Source organism: Orbicella faveolata, unplaced genomic scaffold (genome assembly GCF_042242905.1).
Source record: "Orbicella faveolata isolate gen_17 unplaced genomic scaffold, um_ofav_v1 contig_34, whole genome shotgun sequence".
Taxonomy (NCBI): Eukaryota; Metazoa; Cnidaria; class Anthozoa; order Scleractinia; family Merulinidae; genus Orbicella; species Orbicella faveolata.
Genome location: NW_028301563.1, coordinates 31,487,956 through 31,504,538, shown reverse-complemented (window position 1 = coordinate 31,504,538; position 16,583 = coordinate 31,487,956). Strand labels below are relative to the sequence as shown.

The following is a 16,583-nucleotide window of genomic DNA, read 5'->3' as shown; positions in this document are numbered from 1 at the left end:
GACATACAGGAAATTCATGATGTAAATCCTGTGTGGTTAGGTTATGTGGGTTGATTTGATAAAGAAAGGAAATAGTTTCTACCAAACTGAAATTCTAAATTTGTGCTAAAAATGCATTGTCATGTTTTTGTGAACCTGGTCACACACTCCCCTGCTTAACACTGTCGTCCACGACATGTGTATTAATAGTTACTAAATTCTAGACATAGAGTCCATACAAAATTAATAAAGTCGATATAACTAAATAAATTGAGAGTTCATTGACTGTAATAGTTATGGAACTTGTTACTGCAGTTTTTGGTTGCTTAAACCTGTTCTTGTGTTTTCCAGCAGTTTTCCTCTTTGTTCGTCTAGGTGGTATAGGAGATGTAGTTTCTGGAACAGGGGCTTCTGCTGAAGGTACAGGTTCTGTATCATTTTCAACGGTAGGTACTCTCTCCTCTGAACAGGCTGGGTCTGCACTGGTCTGGCCTGTAGGTCCTGGTCCATTAGAGGGTTCTGGGGCTACCTTTGTGCATTCTTTGGGTAGAATTAACACAAGCTCCTCATCTGAATTATCCTCCTCATCTGCTTCACTACTAGGATCTAAGGATTTAGATTTTCTAACAGGTTTGGGTCCTGGGTCCTTCTGTTCCACGTCTGGATTGGTCACACTCAATCTTAGATTGCTTCTGTGCACCTTTCTGGTCTGGCCAGGATCATTGATAGGTTCCACCGTGTAGACTGAACCGTAGAGGTCTGTTGGAACATCAACAACTTTATACGGGGTAGAATCCCAGGCGTCCTGTATCTTGTTGCGTCCATGTACATGGTTTCGTAAGTACACTATCTGATCTTTCTGGATCGGGATGTCAAACTCTTTTCCATTGTGGTGTTCTCGTCGTCTCTTGGCTTGGAGCTGGAGATGCTCCCCTGCTCTTTGGTAAGCATCTCTTAACCTTGTTTGATGAGCTGCTAACCAATCAATTGAACTTTCTTCAACATCTTCACCCTCTCCAAGAAGTAAATCAATTGGAAGTCGAGCTTCTCTTCCAAACATTAGATAATGGGGGCTGTACATCGTTGATGAATGTGGTGTGGCATTGTAAACGTACAATAACTCTGGTAGGTGTTCAGGCCACTTGCGCTTCTTAGACGGAGGGAGGGTTCTTAGCAGATCATGCATTGTTCTGTTGAACCTCTCACATTGTGCATTACCTTGGGGGTGATAGGGTGTAGTGCGAGATTTCTTGATCCCATAAAGTCTGCAAAGTTCTGCAATAACTTCACTTTCGAAGTTTCTTCCTTGGTCTGAGTGAATTCTTAGGGGAATTCCATATTTGAAGAACCATTCTTTCACTAGAACTTTAGCTGTTGTAATAGCTTTCTGGTCTCTTGTTGGGACTGCACAAGTAAACTTTGTGAAGACATCAGTCATAACAAGAACATTCTCTCTTCCGTCAGTCGCTGGTTCAAGGACTGTAAAATCTATTGCTAGTATTTCAAGTGGCTTCGTCGCCAATAGATTTCCCATGGGTGGTCTGATTCTCGGGTTTGGCATCTTTGATAAGGTACACCTTTCACAGTTCTTGATCCAACTCTCCACATCTGAGTACATTCTGGGCCAATAACATCGTTCACGTGTCAGCTGAAGACTTCTTTCTAATCCTTGATGTCCCATATCATCATGCAGGCTAGTGATAACTTTGTTCTTCAGAGTGGCTGGTAACAGAAGCTGTTTCAGTTCTCCAAGTTTGGGATCCTGAACAATTCTGTACATTAGGCCTTGTTCTCTGGCAACTTTATCCCACTGTCGCAACAGGGTGACACACTCGTGGGAAAGCTGCTTTCTCTCTGCAAAGGTGGGTTTCTTATCCCTCTCCCAGAACTTTAGGAATTCTTTAATTGTGGGATCAGCCTTCTGCATGTTGATAAGTTCTTCCTTTGTGTGAGTGGGGAATGATGTAGTGGCAATTACTGGCTCATCTGTTGTTGCTTTCTTATTAGCATCATTAGTTGTCTGATCAGTTGCTGTTAAATCATGGTCTGGTTCATATGCTGCCATTCGTCTTACTTCAATTGGGATAGGCGTCTTCACAATAGCATGGCTCAGGTCAGGAGGTACAGGAGTTGCTAGAGTAACTATAGACTCAATGTGTAATAATTCATCTTCCTTTGAATCGTCTACCTCTGGTGTCAATGATTCATGAGGCTGGCGTGATAAGGCATCAGCATTTGCATTAGATCGTCCACTTCTGTAGCTGATTGAGAAGTCGAATAAAGCCAACTGAGCTGCCCATCGCTGTTCCAAGGCACCAAGCTTGGCAGTGGTCTGTAAGTACTTTAAGGGGTTGTTGTCGGTGTAAACTTCGAATTTTGAACCAAGGAGATAGGTTCTGAATTTCTCAGTTACTGCCCACTTCAATGCCAACAGTTCAAGCTTCATGGAGCTGTAATTTCTTGGGTTCCTTTCACTTGGCCTCAATCTTCTACTGGCATAAGCAATGACTTTGCGCTGGCCATCCTGATCTTGTGATAAGACTGCTCCAAGTCCCACATGACTGGCATCTGTTTCTACGATGAATGGCTTGCTGTAGTCTGCAAATCCAAGTATTGGGGGATGAGTCAATTTTTTCTTCAATGCATCAAATGCAGTCTGACATTCTGGATTCCACCTTTTCACAAATGGGACTTTAAGTTTCTTCTCCACTTTCAGCTCATGCAGGCAGTTGTTAACTAGTTGGTGTAATGGTCCAGCAATCCTTGCAAAGTCTTTGACGAATCTGCGATAGTAACTGCAGAATCCAAGGAATGATCTCAGTTCTTTAACAGTTGTTGGCAGTTTCCATTCTGATACAGCTTGAGTCTTCTCAGGATCCGTTGTGATACCATCAGAAGAGATCTGATGACCAACATATGTGACTTTACGTCTAAGGAAGTGACACTTCTCTGGTTTGAGTTTTAATCCATGTTCTCGGAGTCGTGTAAAGACTCTGTCAAGTCTCTCTATGTGCTCATCAAAGGTATTGGAATACACGATGATGTCATCCAGGTACACAAGCAGTATCTGAAAGATGTAATCGTTCAAACAGGTTTGCATAAGCCTCTGAAAGGTCGCGGGACTGTTGGTCAAACCCATCGGCATTCTGTTGTACTCGAAGATTCCGAACGGCGTTGTGAAGGCAGTCTTGTGCCTGTCTTCGTCGTCCATGGCAACCTGGTTGAACCCACTTGCGAGGTCCATCGTTGAAAACCATCTTGCACCTCCAATGGCATCAATAGATTCCTCAATTCTTGGTAAAGGGAACTGGTCTCTTACTGTCTTGGAGTTAAGACGTCTGTAATCAACGCATAGTCTCAGGGATCCATCCTTTTTTCTGACAAGCACAATAGGTGCGGCGTAAGGGCTATGGTTTTCTCGAATGATGCCACCATCCAGGAGTTTTCGTATGTGATCCTTTGCCTCTTGAAACTGGTTTGGTGGGATTCTTCTGTAAGGCTGTGCAACTGGTACTTGATCGATAGTTGGGATCTTGTGCTTGACTGTTTCTGTGTATCCAAGGTCATTCTCATTCTCTGTAAAGACGCTGGCATGTTTCTGGAAGAGAGTCTCAAGCTTCTCTCTTTGCTCAGGTGTACATTCTATGGCTGATAGATCAATTGGATATGCCAAAGGTTGTGTTTGGTCTTCTTCTGTTGTGGATTCTCTGACAAACACCATCTCTTCATTGACTGAAACTCTCTTGAAGTCAACAGTGTTTTTAGTATCCATAACATTATTAATCTCGTGAAGTACTCCTATTCTTGTATGGGGTTGAAGCCAGACATCTTCATCAGTAATGTTCGCAACTCTTACATGAAGCTGTCCATTAACTACACCGGTAACTGTATTTATGACAATCAGGTTTCCCGGAGTCTGTCCACTTAATGGTTCCACAAGAGCAGCAGTGTTACTTGTTTGAGGTCCATGCCATCCAGTTATTTTGACAACAGAAAGAGATCCAGCCGGAATTCTAACCTTGGTCTTACCGGCTACTTTTGCAAAACCACGTGCTGAAATAGATTTGGCACTTGAAACAATCTTCAACACTTCACTCCATTCAGGTAAAATGTCCGTTTTTCCATTTTTGTAAGGTTCTTGCAGTTGGGTAATAATGTTCATTCCAATTAATCCAGGGGTTATCTTCTTACGTTGCCTGGCCTCTTCACTCGCTGGACTCTTAACGACTAAAATTCCCCTTTGTGGGATCATGACTCCCAGGGCTTCAATATCCAGTTCTAGGTATCCGACATATGGTATCTCTAGTCCATTTGCTGCTGTAAGTCTTAACCAATCGCCGGTAGGTAAAAGTGTTTTCCCTTGAGGGCGAAAGTGTTCATTGAAAAACTCTTCTGTAATTGTGGATACTTCAGATCCTGAGTCCAAGAGGCAAGGTACGTCCACTTCACCCAGTCGTACTGTCGCCACTGGGCACTCTCCAACTGCCTTCTCATACATTCTTGACACATCCATATTTGAGCCACTGTTGTCCCCTACTGTCACTTGGCTCCTTGTGGCAGAGGGAGTTAGTTTGACGGCTTGTCAGGGCGCTGTCTACCTTGTGGTGGTCCCTTCCTGACAAGGCGGTCATCATTTACCCTGCAGTTCCTGGCAATGTGTCCATTCTTGTTGCATTTGAAGCAAACAATATTAGGGCGCTGTCTACTCCATTCCTTGGGCGGGATTTGGGTCCTTGGCTGCTTGAGGTCTCTAATTGAACTCGTCAGTTCTTCTAAGGACTTCTGCTGCTTGAGCAGGACCTCCAATACCTTATCCATGGGGGTGACGACGGAGCTAGCAGCACTACACTGAGAACTCTCATCTGGGATGTCAGCTGCTACTTCCTGTGATAATGGGGGCCTTGCACGCTGTGGTCTTTCCTCCTCTTCTGACCAGCGTAAGGCTTCCTCCCTTAAATCTAAGAATGCGGGCTGATGCTCTCGGATGAACTTCTTCAGTTCCTTTCTAAGAAAGGGGTCCCTTACATTGTCTGCAAATTGGTCCCGTAGAGTCTTCTCTGGGTCAGGGACTGCCTTTGGATCTGCTTTGGTGACGCGCTTGAGTAGTTCATTCAAGCTGTACGAGTACCCTCGAAGTGTTTCATTTTCTTTCTGCTTACGCTCGTAGAACATCTTCAGGAGTTGAGAGCTGGAACGTTTCTCTCCAAATGCTCGTGCGAGAACATCCAGAAGGAAGCTTGGGTTACTTCGCTCCTTTTCGCTGTACATTCGTACCTCTTCTTTTGCTGGTCCATCCAGGTGAGACATTATGAAGTCCACTTTCTCGGGTGGGGTCATTTCTCGTGCCTCAAATGTTGTCTTCAGTTCTTCTATAAAGTCTTCAACTGGTTGGTCACCTTCTGTTTTCTTCCCAGTGAAGTTCTTTATCTTCTTGTCGCGGGGAAAGACAACAATTTGCTTTGCACCATTTGTTGTTGCTGGTACTGAGGATGACACTTGAGTCGGATTGGTGGATTCCTTCAGGGCTTTTAGTTCTTCCATTGCCTCCTTGTACATCTGGGTCAATTCATCCACTTTTGTTGATAGCTCCTCTGTAGTCATGGTGATTTGATCCTTGTGCTATTATTGCAACCACCCTTTTTATAAAATTGCTGACTTTTTTCGATTTCTTTTTTTTGTACCCTGCTCGCAGCGCCAAATGTGACCGAGGCAGGTTCTGGTGTTGTTAGTGAACAACGAAACAGACTTGTAGCCACAATAAAATTTATTTATGCAGGAATACAGAAATTATACAAAAGGAAAAAAAGGGTGATTGCAAACTGAAAAGAATAAATTAAAATAGCAAATCACTAAAAATATTACAATAACATAATCAAAATATAATACAGAAATAATAGTAAAACTTGAGTGTTACAATGAGCATTCACTAAATTCCTACAAAGCATTGCATGACACTGAGTAAAATATTAATCCTCTTATCTGGCACTAATAAAAAGCTATTCTTAGAACTAAATGTGAATTAACTGAAAACAAGTGAAACATAAACCAAATAATAGCTCAAAACAGCAAAACAATGAAATAAACTGATCTTGCTAGCAATTTGAATAATTGTCCGACATAAAACTAAGAAAACTGTAAACTTGTTACTTTGTGTCAGGACAACATCTGTCATCATAGCTGGGTTAAACAAAGCTAGACTAACAGTGAAATATCTAATTTCAACAATGAACTCAGCACTAAAATGAGTCTTATGTAGAGACAAATACAATGTTTTGGAAACTACACATACAATGAATCCTAGATACAATTTGGACATGAATCAACAGAGGATTCAAGCAAAGATTAAACAATTGGTTTAAGATAAGTACAAGTTGACTGTAGTTTTGAACTTAAAACCTAAACTTTAGACATAATAACAAGGTTAAATGTGACATACCAAAATCCTGAGTGAAACGAATCACTAACTTAGGTCACAAGGAACAGTACTTGACCAAGGGGTCCTCAACTTGAAAGTGCAGGTCTTGAACACTTTGAACCACTGAATTAAACTAACTAACTGCACTTCTTTTATTAGGAAACAAACAATAGAAGGAAATTCTCATGATTCTAGTACAAGGTGTGGTGGTGTGACATACAGGAAATTCATGATGTAAATCCTGTGTGGTTAGGTTATGTGGGTTGATTTGATAAAGAAAGGAAATAGTTTCTACCAAACTGAAATTCTAAATTTGTGCTAAAAATGCATTGTCATGTTTTTGTGAACCTGGTCACACTAACATAAACCCAATGGAACTTTTTTGTTCTTTTCTGAAACTTAAAGCTAACCCGAAAAACCTTTTTGCCCTTTTCCCAAACCTAACACAAACCCTAAGGAACCTTTTTGTCCTTTTCCCAAACCTAACACAAACCCTAAGGAACCTTTTTACCCTTTTCCCAAACCTAATACAAACCCTAAGGAACCTTTTTGCCCTTTTCCCAAACCTAACACAAACCCTAAGGAACCTTTTTACCCTTTTCCAAAACCTAATACAAACCCTAAGGAACCTTTTTGTCCTTTTCCCAAACCTAACACAAACCCTAAGGAACCTTTTTGTCCTTTTCCCAAACCTAACACAAACCCTAAGGAACCTTTTTGTCCTTTTCCCAAACCTAACACAAACCCTAAGGAACCTTTTTGTCCTTTTCCCAAACCTAACACAAACCCTAAGGAACCTTTTTACCCTTTTCCCAAACCTAACACAAACCCTAAGGAACCTTTTTGTCCTTTTCCCAAACCTAACACAAACCCTAAGGAACCTTTTTGTCCTTTTCCCAAACCTAACACAAACCCTAAAAAACCTTTTTACCCTTTTCCCAAACCTAACACAAACCCTAAGGAACCTTTTTGCCCTTTTCCCAAACCTAACACAAACCCTAAGGAACCTTTTTACCCTTTTCCCAAACCTAACATAAACCCAATGGAACTTTTTTGTTCTTTTCTGAAACTTAAAACTAACCCGAAAAACCTTTTTGCCCTTTTCCCAAACCTAACACAAACCCTAAGGAACCTTTTTGTCCTTTTCCCAAACCTAACACAAATCCTAAGGAACCTTTTTGTCCTTTTCCCAAACCTAACACAAACCCTAAGGAACCTTTTTACCCTTTTCCCAAACCTAACACAAACCCTAAGGAACCTTTTTGTCCTTTTCCCAAACCTAACACAAACCCTAAGGAACCTTTTTGTCCTTTTCCCAAACCTAACACAAACCCTAAGGAACCTTTTTACCCTTTTCCCAAACCTAACACAAACCCTAAGGAACCTTTTTACCCTTTTCCCAAACCTAACACAAACCCTAAGGAACCTTTTTGTCCTTTTCCCAAACCTAACACAAACCCTAAGGAACCTTTTTACCCTTTTCCCAAACCTAACACAAACCCTAAGGAACCTTTTTGTCCTTTTCCCAAACCTAAGACAAACCCTAAGGAACCTTTTTACCCTTTTCCCAAACCTAATACAAACCCTAAGGAACCTTTTTGTCCTTTTCCCAAACCTAACACAAACCCTAAGGAACCTTTTTACCCTTTTCCCAAACCTAATACAAACCCTAAGGAACCTTTTTGCCCTTTTCCCAAACCTAACATAAACCCAATGGAACTTTTTTGTTCTTTTCTGAAACTTAAAGCTAACCCGAAAAACCTGTTTGCCCTTTTCCCAAACCTAACACAAACCCTAAGGAACCTTTTTGTCCTTTTCCCAAACCTAACACAAACCCTAAGGAACCTTTTTACCCTTTTCCCAAACCTAACACAAACCCTAAGGAACCTTTTTGTCCTTTTCCCAAACCTAACACAAACCCTAAGGAACCTTTTTACCCTTTTCCCAAACCTAACACAAACCCTAAGGAACCTTTTTGTCCTTTTCCCAAACCTAACACAAACCCTAAGGAACCTTTTTGTCCTTTTCCCAAACCTAACACAAACCCTAAGGAACCTTTTTACCCTTTTCCCAAACCTAACACAAACCCTAAGGAACCTTTTTGCCCTTTTCCCAAACCTAACACAAACCCTAAGGAACCTTTTTACCCTTTTCCCAAACCTAACACAAACCCTAAGGAACCTTTTTGCCCTTTTCCCAAACCTAACACAAACCCTAAGGAACCTTTTTACCCTTTTCCCAAACCTAACATAAACCCAATGGAACTTTTTTGTTCTTTTCTGAAACTTAAAACTAACCCGAAAAACCTTTTTGCCCTTTTCCCAATCCTAACACAAACCCTAAGGAACCTTTTTGTCCTTTTCCCAAACCTAACACAAACCCTAAGGAACCTTTTTGTCCTTTTCCCAAACCTAACACAAACCCTAAGGAACCTTTTTACCCTTTTCCCAAACCTAACACAAACCCTAAGGAACCTTTTTGTCCTTTTCCCAAACCTAACACAAACCCTAAGGAACCTTTTTGTCCTTTTCCCAAACCTAACACAAACCCTAAGGAACCTTTTTACCCTTTTCCCAAACCTAATACAAACCCTAAGGAACCTTTTTGTCCTTTTCCCAAACCTAACACAAACCCTAAGGAACCCTTTTTCCCTTTTCCCAAACCTAATACAAACCCTAAGGAACCTTTTTGCCCTTTTCCCAAACCTAACATAAACCCAATGGAACTTTTTTGTTCTTTTCTGAAACTTAAAGCTAACCCAAAAAACCTTTTTGCCCTTTTCCCAAACCTAACACAAACCCTAAGGAACCTTTTTGTCCTTTTCCCAAACCTAACACAAACCCTAAGGAACCTTTTTACCCTTTTCCCAAACCTAATACAAACCCTAAGGAACCTTTTTGCCCTTTTCCCAAACCTAACACAAACCCTAAGGAACCTTTTTACCCTTTTCCCAAACCTAATACAAACCCTAAGGAACCTTTTTGTCCTTTTCCCAAACCTAACACAAACCCTAAGGAACCTTTTTGTCCTTTTCCCAAACCTAACACAAACCCTAAGGAACCTTTTTGTCCTTTTCCCAAACCTAACACAAACCCTAAGGAACCTTTTTGTCCTTTTCCCAAACCTAACACAAACCCTAAGGAACCTTTTTACCCTTTTCCCAAACCTAACACAAACCCTAAGGAACCTTTTTGTCCTTTTCCCAAACCTAACACAAACCCTAAGGAACCTTTTTGTCCTTTTCCCAAACCTAACACAAACCCTAAAAAACCTTTTTACCCTTTTCCCAAACCTAACACAAACCCTAAGGAACCTTTTTGCCCTTTTCCCAAACCTAACACAAACCCTAAGGAACCTTTTTACCCTTTTCCCAAACCTAACATAAACCCAATGGAACTTTTTTGTTCTTTTCTGAAACTTAAAACTAACCCGAAAAACCTTTTTGCCCTTTTCCCAAACCTAACACAAACCCTAAGGAACCTTTTTACCCTTTTCCCAAACCTAACACAAATCCTAAGAAACCTTTTTGTCCTTTTCCCAAACCTAACACAAACCCTAAGGAACCTTTTTACCCTTTTCCCAAACCTAACACAAACCCTAAGGAACCTTTTTGTCCTTTTCCCAAACCTAACACAAACCCTAAGGAACCTTTTTGTCCTTTTCCCAAACCTAACACAAACCCTAAGGAACCTTTTTACCCTTTTCCCAAACCTAACACAAACCCTAAGGAACCTTTTTGCCCTTTTCCCAAACCTAACACAAACCCTAAGGAACCTTTTTACCCTTTTCCCAAACCTAACACAAACCCTAAGGAACCTTTTTGTCCTTTTCCCAAACCTAACACAAACCCTAAGGAACCTTTTTACCCTTTTCCCAAACCTAACACAAACCCTAAGGAACCTTTTTGCCCTTTTCCCAAACCTAACACAAACCCTAAGGAACCTTTTTGTCCTTTTCCCAAACCTAACACAAACCCTAAGGAACCTTTTTGTCCTTTTCCCAAACCTAACACAAATCCTAAGGAACCTTTTTACCCTTTTCCCAAACCTAATACAAACCCTAAGGAACCTTTTTGTCCTTTTCCCAAACCTAACACAAACCCTAAGGAACCTTTTTACCCTTTTCCCAAACCTAATACAAACCCTAAGGAACCTTTTTGCCCTTTTCCCAAACCTAACATAAACCCAATGGAACTTTTTTGTTCTTTTCTGAAACTTAAAGCTAACCCGAAAAACCTTTTTGTCCTTTTCCCAAACCTAACACAAACCCTAAGGAACCTTTTTACCCTTTTCCCAAACCTAACACAAACCCTAAGGAACCTTTTTGTCCTTTTCCCAAACCTAACACAAACCCTAAGGAACCTTTTTACCCTTTTCCCAAACCTAACACAAACCCTAAGGAACCTTTTTGTCCTTTTCCCAAACCTAACACAAACCCTAAGGAACCTTTTTGCCCTTTTCCCAAACCTGACACAAACCCTAAGGAACCTTTTTACCCTTTTCCCAAACCTAACACAAACCCTAAGGAACCTTTTTGCCCTTTTCCCAAACCTAACACAAACCCTAAGGAACCTTTTTACCCTTTTCCCAAACCTAACACAAACCCTAAGGAACCTTTTTGCCCTTTTCCCAAACCTAACACAAACACTAAGGAACCTTTTTACCCTTTTCCCAAACCTAACACAAACCCTAAGGAACCTTTTTGCCCTTTTCCCAAACCTAACATAAACCCAATGGAACTTTTTTGTTCTTTTCTGAAACTTAAAACTAACCCGAAAAACCTTTTTGCCCTTTTCCCAAACCTAACACAAACCCTAAGGAACCTTTTTGTCCTTTTCCCAAACCTAACGCAAACCCTAAGGAACCTTTTTGTCCTTTTCCCAAAACTAACACAAACCCTAAGGAACCTTTTTACCCTTTTCCCAAACCTAACACAAACCCTAAGGAACCTTTTTGCCCTTTTCCCAAACCTAACATAAACCCAATGGAACTTTTTTGTTCTTTTCTGAAACTTAAAACTAACCCGAAAAACCTTTTTGCCCTTTTCCCAAACCTAACACAAACCCTAAGGAACCTTTTTGTCCTTTTCCCAAACCTAACGCAAACCCTAAGGAACCTTTTTACCCTTTTCCCAAACCTAACACAAACCCTAAGGAACCTTTTTGTCCTTTTCCCAAACCTAACACAAACCCTAAGGAACCTTTTTACCCTTTTCCCAAACCTAATACAAACCCTAAGGAACCTTTTTGTCCTTTTCCCAAACCTAACACAAACCCTAAGGAACCTTTTTACCCTTTTCCCAAACCTAATACAAACCCTAAGGAACCTTTTTGCCCTTTTCCCAAGCCTAACATAAACCCAATGGAACTTTTTTGTTCTTTTCTGAAACTTAAAGCTAACCCGAAAAACCTTTTTGTCCTTTTCCCAAACCTAACACAAACCCTAAGGAACCTTTTTGTCCTTTTCCCAAACCTAACACAAACCCTAAGGAACCTTTTTACCCTTTTCCCAAACCTAACACAAACCCTAAGGAACCTTTTTGTCCTTTTCCCAAACCTAACACAAACCCTAAGGAACCTTTTTACCCTTTTCCCAAACCTAACACAAACCCTAAGGAACCTTTTTGTCCTTTTCCCAAACCTAACACAAACCCTAAGGAACCTTTTTGTCCTTTTGCCAAACCTAACACAAACCCTAAGGAACCTTTTTACCCTTTTCCCAAACCTAACACAAACCCTAAGGAACCTTTTTGCCCTTTTCCCAAACCTAACACAAACCCTAAGGAACCTTTTTACCCTTTTCCCAAACCTAACATAAACCCAATGGAACTTTTTTGTTCTTTTCTGAAACTTAAAACTAACCCGAAAAACCTTTTTGCCCTTTTCCCAAACCTAACACAAACCCTAAGGAACCTTTTTGTCCTTTTCCCAAACCTAACACAAACCCTAAGGAACCTTTTTGTCCTTTTCCCAAACCTAACACAAACCCTAAGGAACCTTTTTACCCTTTTCCCAAACCTAACACAAACCCTAAGGAACCTTTTTGTCCTTTTCCCAAACCTAACACAAACCCTAAGGAACCTTTTTGTCCTTTTCCCAAACCTAACACAAACCCTAAGGAACCTTTTTACCCTTTTCCCAAACCTAATACAAACCCTAAGGAACCTTTTTGTCCTTTTCCCAAACCTAACACAAACCCTAAGGAACCCTTTTACCCTTTTCCCAAACCTAATACAAACCCTAAGGAACCTTTTTGCCCTTTTCCCAAACCTAACATAAACCCAATGGAACTTTTTTGTTCTTTTCTGAAACTTAAAGCTAACCCGAAAAACCTTTTTGCCCTTTTCCCAAACCTAACACAAACCCTAAGGAACCTTTTTGTCCTTTTCCCAAACCTAACACAAACCCTAAGGAACCTTTTTCCCCTTTTCCCAAACCTAACACAAACCCTAAGGAACCTTTTTGCCCTTTTCCCAAACCTAACACAAACCCTAAGGAACCTTTTTACCCTTTTCCCAAACCTAACACAAACCCTAAGGAACCTTTTTGCCCTTTTCCCAAACCTAACACAAACCCTAAGGAACCTTTTTACCCTTTTCCCAAACCTAACACAAACCCTAAGGAACCTTTTTGTCCTTTTCCCAAACCTAACACAAACCCTAAGAAACCTTTTTACCCTTTTCCCAAACCTAACACAAACCCTAAGGAACCTTTTTGTCCTTTTCCCAAACCTAACACAAACCCTAAGGAACCTTTTTACCCTTTTCCCAAACCTAATACAAACCCTAAGGAACCTTTTTGTCCTTTTCCCAAACCTAACACAAACCCTAAGGAACCTTTTTACCCTTTTCCCAAACCTAATAGAAACCCTAAGGAACCTTTTTGCCCTTTTCCCAAACCTAACATAAACCCAATTGAACTTTTTTGTTCTTTTCTGAAACTTAAAACTAACCCGAAAAACCTTTTTGCCCTTTTCCCAAACCTAATACAAACCCTAAGGAACCTTTTTGTCCTTTTCCCAAACCTAACACAAACACTAAGGAACCCTTTTACCCTTTTCCCAAACCTAATACAAACCCTAAGGAACCTTTTTGCCCTTTTCCCAAACCTAACATAAACCCAATGGAACTTTTTTGTTCTTTTCTGAAACTTAAAGCTAACCCGAAAAACCTTTTTGCCCTTTTCCCAAACCTAACACAAACCCTAAGGAACCTTTTTGTCCTTTTCCCAAACCTAACACAAACCCTAAGGAACCTTTTTACCCTTTTCCCAAACCTAACACAAACCCTAAGGAACCTTTTTGCCCTTTTCCCAAACCTAACACAAACCCTAAGGAACCTTTTTACCCTTTTCCCAAACCTAACACAAACCCTAAGGAACCTTTTTGTCCTTTTCCCAAACCTAACACAAACCCTAAGGAACCTCTTTACCCTTTTCCCAAACCTAACACAAACCCTAAGGAACCTTTTTGTCCTTTTCCCAAACCTAACACAAACCCTAAGGAACCTTTTTACCCTTTTCCCAAACCTAACACAAACCCTAAGGAACCTTTTTGTCCTTTTCCCAAACCTAACACAAACCCTAAGGAACCTTTTTACCCTTTTCCCAAACCTAACACAAACCCTAAGGAACCTTTTTGTCCTTTTCCCAAACCTAACACAAACCCTAAGGAACCTCTTTGCCCTTTTCCCAAACCTAACATAAACCCAATGGAACTTTTTTGTTCTTTTCTGAAACTTAAAACTAACCCGAAAAACCTTTTTGCCCTTTTCCCAAACCTAACACAAACCCTAAGGAACCTTTTTGTCCTTTTCCCAAACTTAACACAAACCCTAAGGAACCTTTTTGTCCTTTTCCCAAACCTAACACAAACCCTAAGGAACCTTTTTACCCTTTTCCCAAACCTAACACAAACCCTAAGGAACCTTTTTGCCCTTTTCCCAAACCTAACACAAACCCTAAGGAACCTTTTTACCCTTTTCCCAAACCTAACACAAACCCTAAGGAACCTTTTTGCCCTTTTCCCAAACCTAACACAAACCCTAAGGAACCTTTTTACCCTTTTCCCAAACCTAACACAAACCCTAAGGAACCTTTTTGTCCTTTTCCCAAACCTAACACAAACCCTAAGGAACCTTTTTACCCTTTTCCCAAACCTAACACAAACCCTAAGGAACCTTTTTGTCCTTTTCCCAAACCTAACACAAACCCTAAGGAACCTTTTTACCCTTTTCCCAAACCTAATACAAACCCTAAGGAACCTTTTTGTCCTTTTCCCAAACCTAACACAAACCCTAAGGAACCTTTTTACCCTTTTCCCAAACCTAATACAAACCCTAAGGAACCTTTTTGCCCTTTTCCCAAACCTAACATAAACCCAATGGAACTTTTTTGTTCTTTTCTGAAACTTAAAGCTAACCCGAAAAACCTTTTTGCCCTTTTCCCAAACCTAACACAAACCCTAAGGAACCTTTTTGTCGTTTTCCCAAACCTAACACAAACCCTAAGGAACCTTTTTATCCTTTTCCCAAACCTAACACAAACCCTAAGGAACCTTTTTGTCCTTTTCCCAAACCTAACACAAACCCTAAGGAACCTTTTTACCCTTTTCCCAAACCTAACACAAACCCTAAGGAACCTTTTTGGCCTTTTGCCAAACCTAACACAAACCCTAAGGAACCTTTTTACCCTTTTCCCAAACCTAACACAAACCCTAAGGAACCTTTTTGTCCTTTTCCCAAACCTAACACAAACCCTAAGGAACCTTTTTACCCTTTTCCCAAACCTAACACAAACCCTAAGGAACCTTTTTGTCCTTTTCCCAAACCTAACACAAACCCTAAGGAACCTTTTTACCCTTTTCCCAAACCTAACACAAACCCTAAGGAACCTTTTTGCCCTTTTCCCAAACCTAACACAAACCCTAAGGAACCTTTTTGCCCTTTTCCCAAACCTAACACAAACCCTAAGGAACCTTTTTACCCTTTTCCCAAACCTAACACAAACCCTAAGGAACCTTTTTACCCTTTTCCCAAACCTAACACAAACCCTAAGGAACCTTTTTGTCCTTTTCCCAAACCTAACACAAACCCTAAGGAACCTTTTTGTCCTTTTCCCAAACCTAACACAAACCCTAAGGAACCTTTTTACCCTTTTCCCAAACCTAATACAAACCCTAAGGAACCTTTTTGTCCTTTTCCCAAACCTAACACAAACCCTAAGGAACCCTTTTACCCTTTTCCCAAACCTAATACAAACCCTAAGGAACCTTTTTGCCCTTTTCCCAAACCTAACATAAACCCAATGGAACTTTTTTGTTCTTTTCTGAAACTTAAAGCTAACCCGAAAAACCTTTTTGCCCTTTTCCCAAACCTAACACAAACCCTAAGGAACCTTTTTGTCCTTTTCCCAAACCTAACACAAACCCTAAGGAACCTTTTTACCCTTTTCCCAAACCTAACACAAACCCTAAGGAACCTTTTTGCCCTTTTCCCAAACCTAACACAAACCCTAAGGAACCTTTTTACCCTTTTCCCAAACCTAACACAAACCCTAAGGAACCTTTTTGCCCTTTTCCCAAACCTAACACAAACCCTAAGGAACCTTTTTACCCTTTTCCCAAACCTAACACAAACCCTAAGGAACCTTTTTGTCCTTTTCCCAAACCTAACACAAACCCTAAGAAACCTTTTTACCCTTTTCCCAAACCTAACACAAACCCTAAGGAACCTTTTTGTCCTTTTCCCAAACCTAACACAAACCCTAAGGAACCTTTTTACCCTTTTCCCAAACCTAATACAAACCCTAAGGAACCTTTTTGTCCTTTTCCCAAACCTAACACAAACCCTAAGGAACCTTTTTACCCTTTTCCCAAACCTAATAGAAACCCTAAGGAACCTTTTTGCCCTTTTCCCAAACCTAACATAAACCCAATTGAACTTTTTTGTTCTTTTCTGAAACTTAAAACTAACCCGAAAAACCTTTTTGCGCTTTTCCCAAACCTAACACAAACCCTAAGGAACCATTTTGTCCTTTTCCCAAACCTAACACAAACCCTAAGGAACCTTTTTACCCTTTTCCCAAACCTAACACAAACCCTAAGGAACCTTTTTGTCCTTTTCCCAAACCTGACACAAACCCTAAGGAACCTTTTTGTCCTTTTCCCAAACCTAACACAAACCCTAAGGAACC

The 16,583-nt window shown here is 40.6% G+C and overlaps 1 protein-coding gene across 1 annotated transcript; it reads right to left on the bottom strand.

Annotated features, from left to right (window-relative positions):
• Positions 1–4,095: 4,095 nt before the first annotated feature.
• LOC149105765 (uncharacterized) lies at positions 4,096–6,607 on the bottom strand. Its single transcript, XM_089271285.1, has 2 exons — positions 6,416–6,607; positions 4,096–5,798 (listed from the first exon to the last, which is right to left on the bottom strand). Exon 2 carries the CDS (start codon positions 5,578–5,580, stop codon positions 4,546–4,548), a length of 1,035 nt encoding a protein of 344 aa, XP_089127411.1. The 5' UTR covers positions 5,581–5,798; positions 6,416–6,607; the 3' UTR covers positions 4,096–4,545.
• Positions 6,608–16,583: the final 9,976 nt, after the last annotated feature.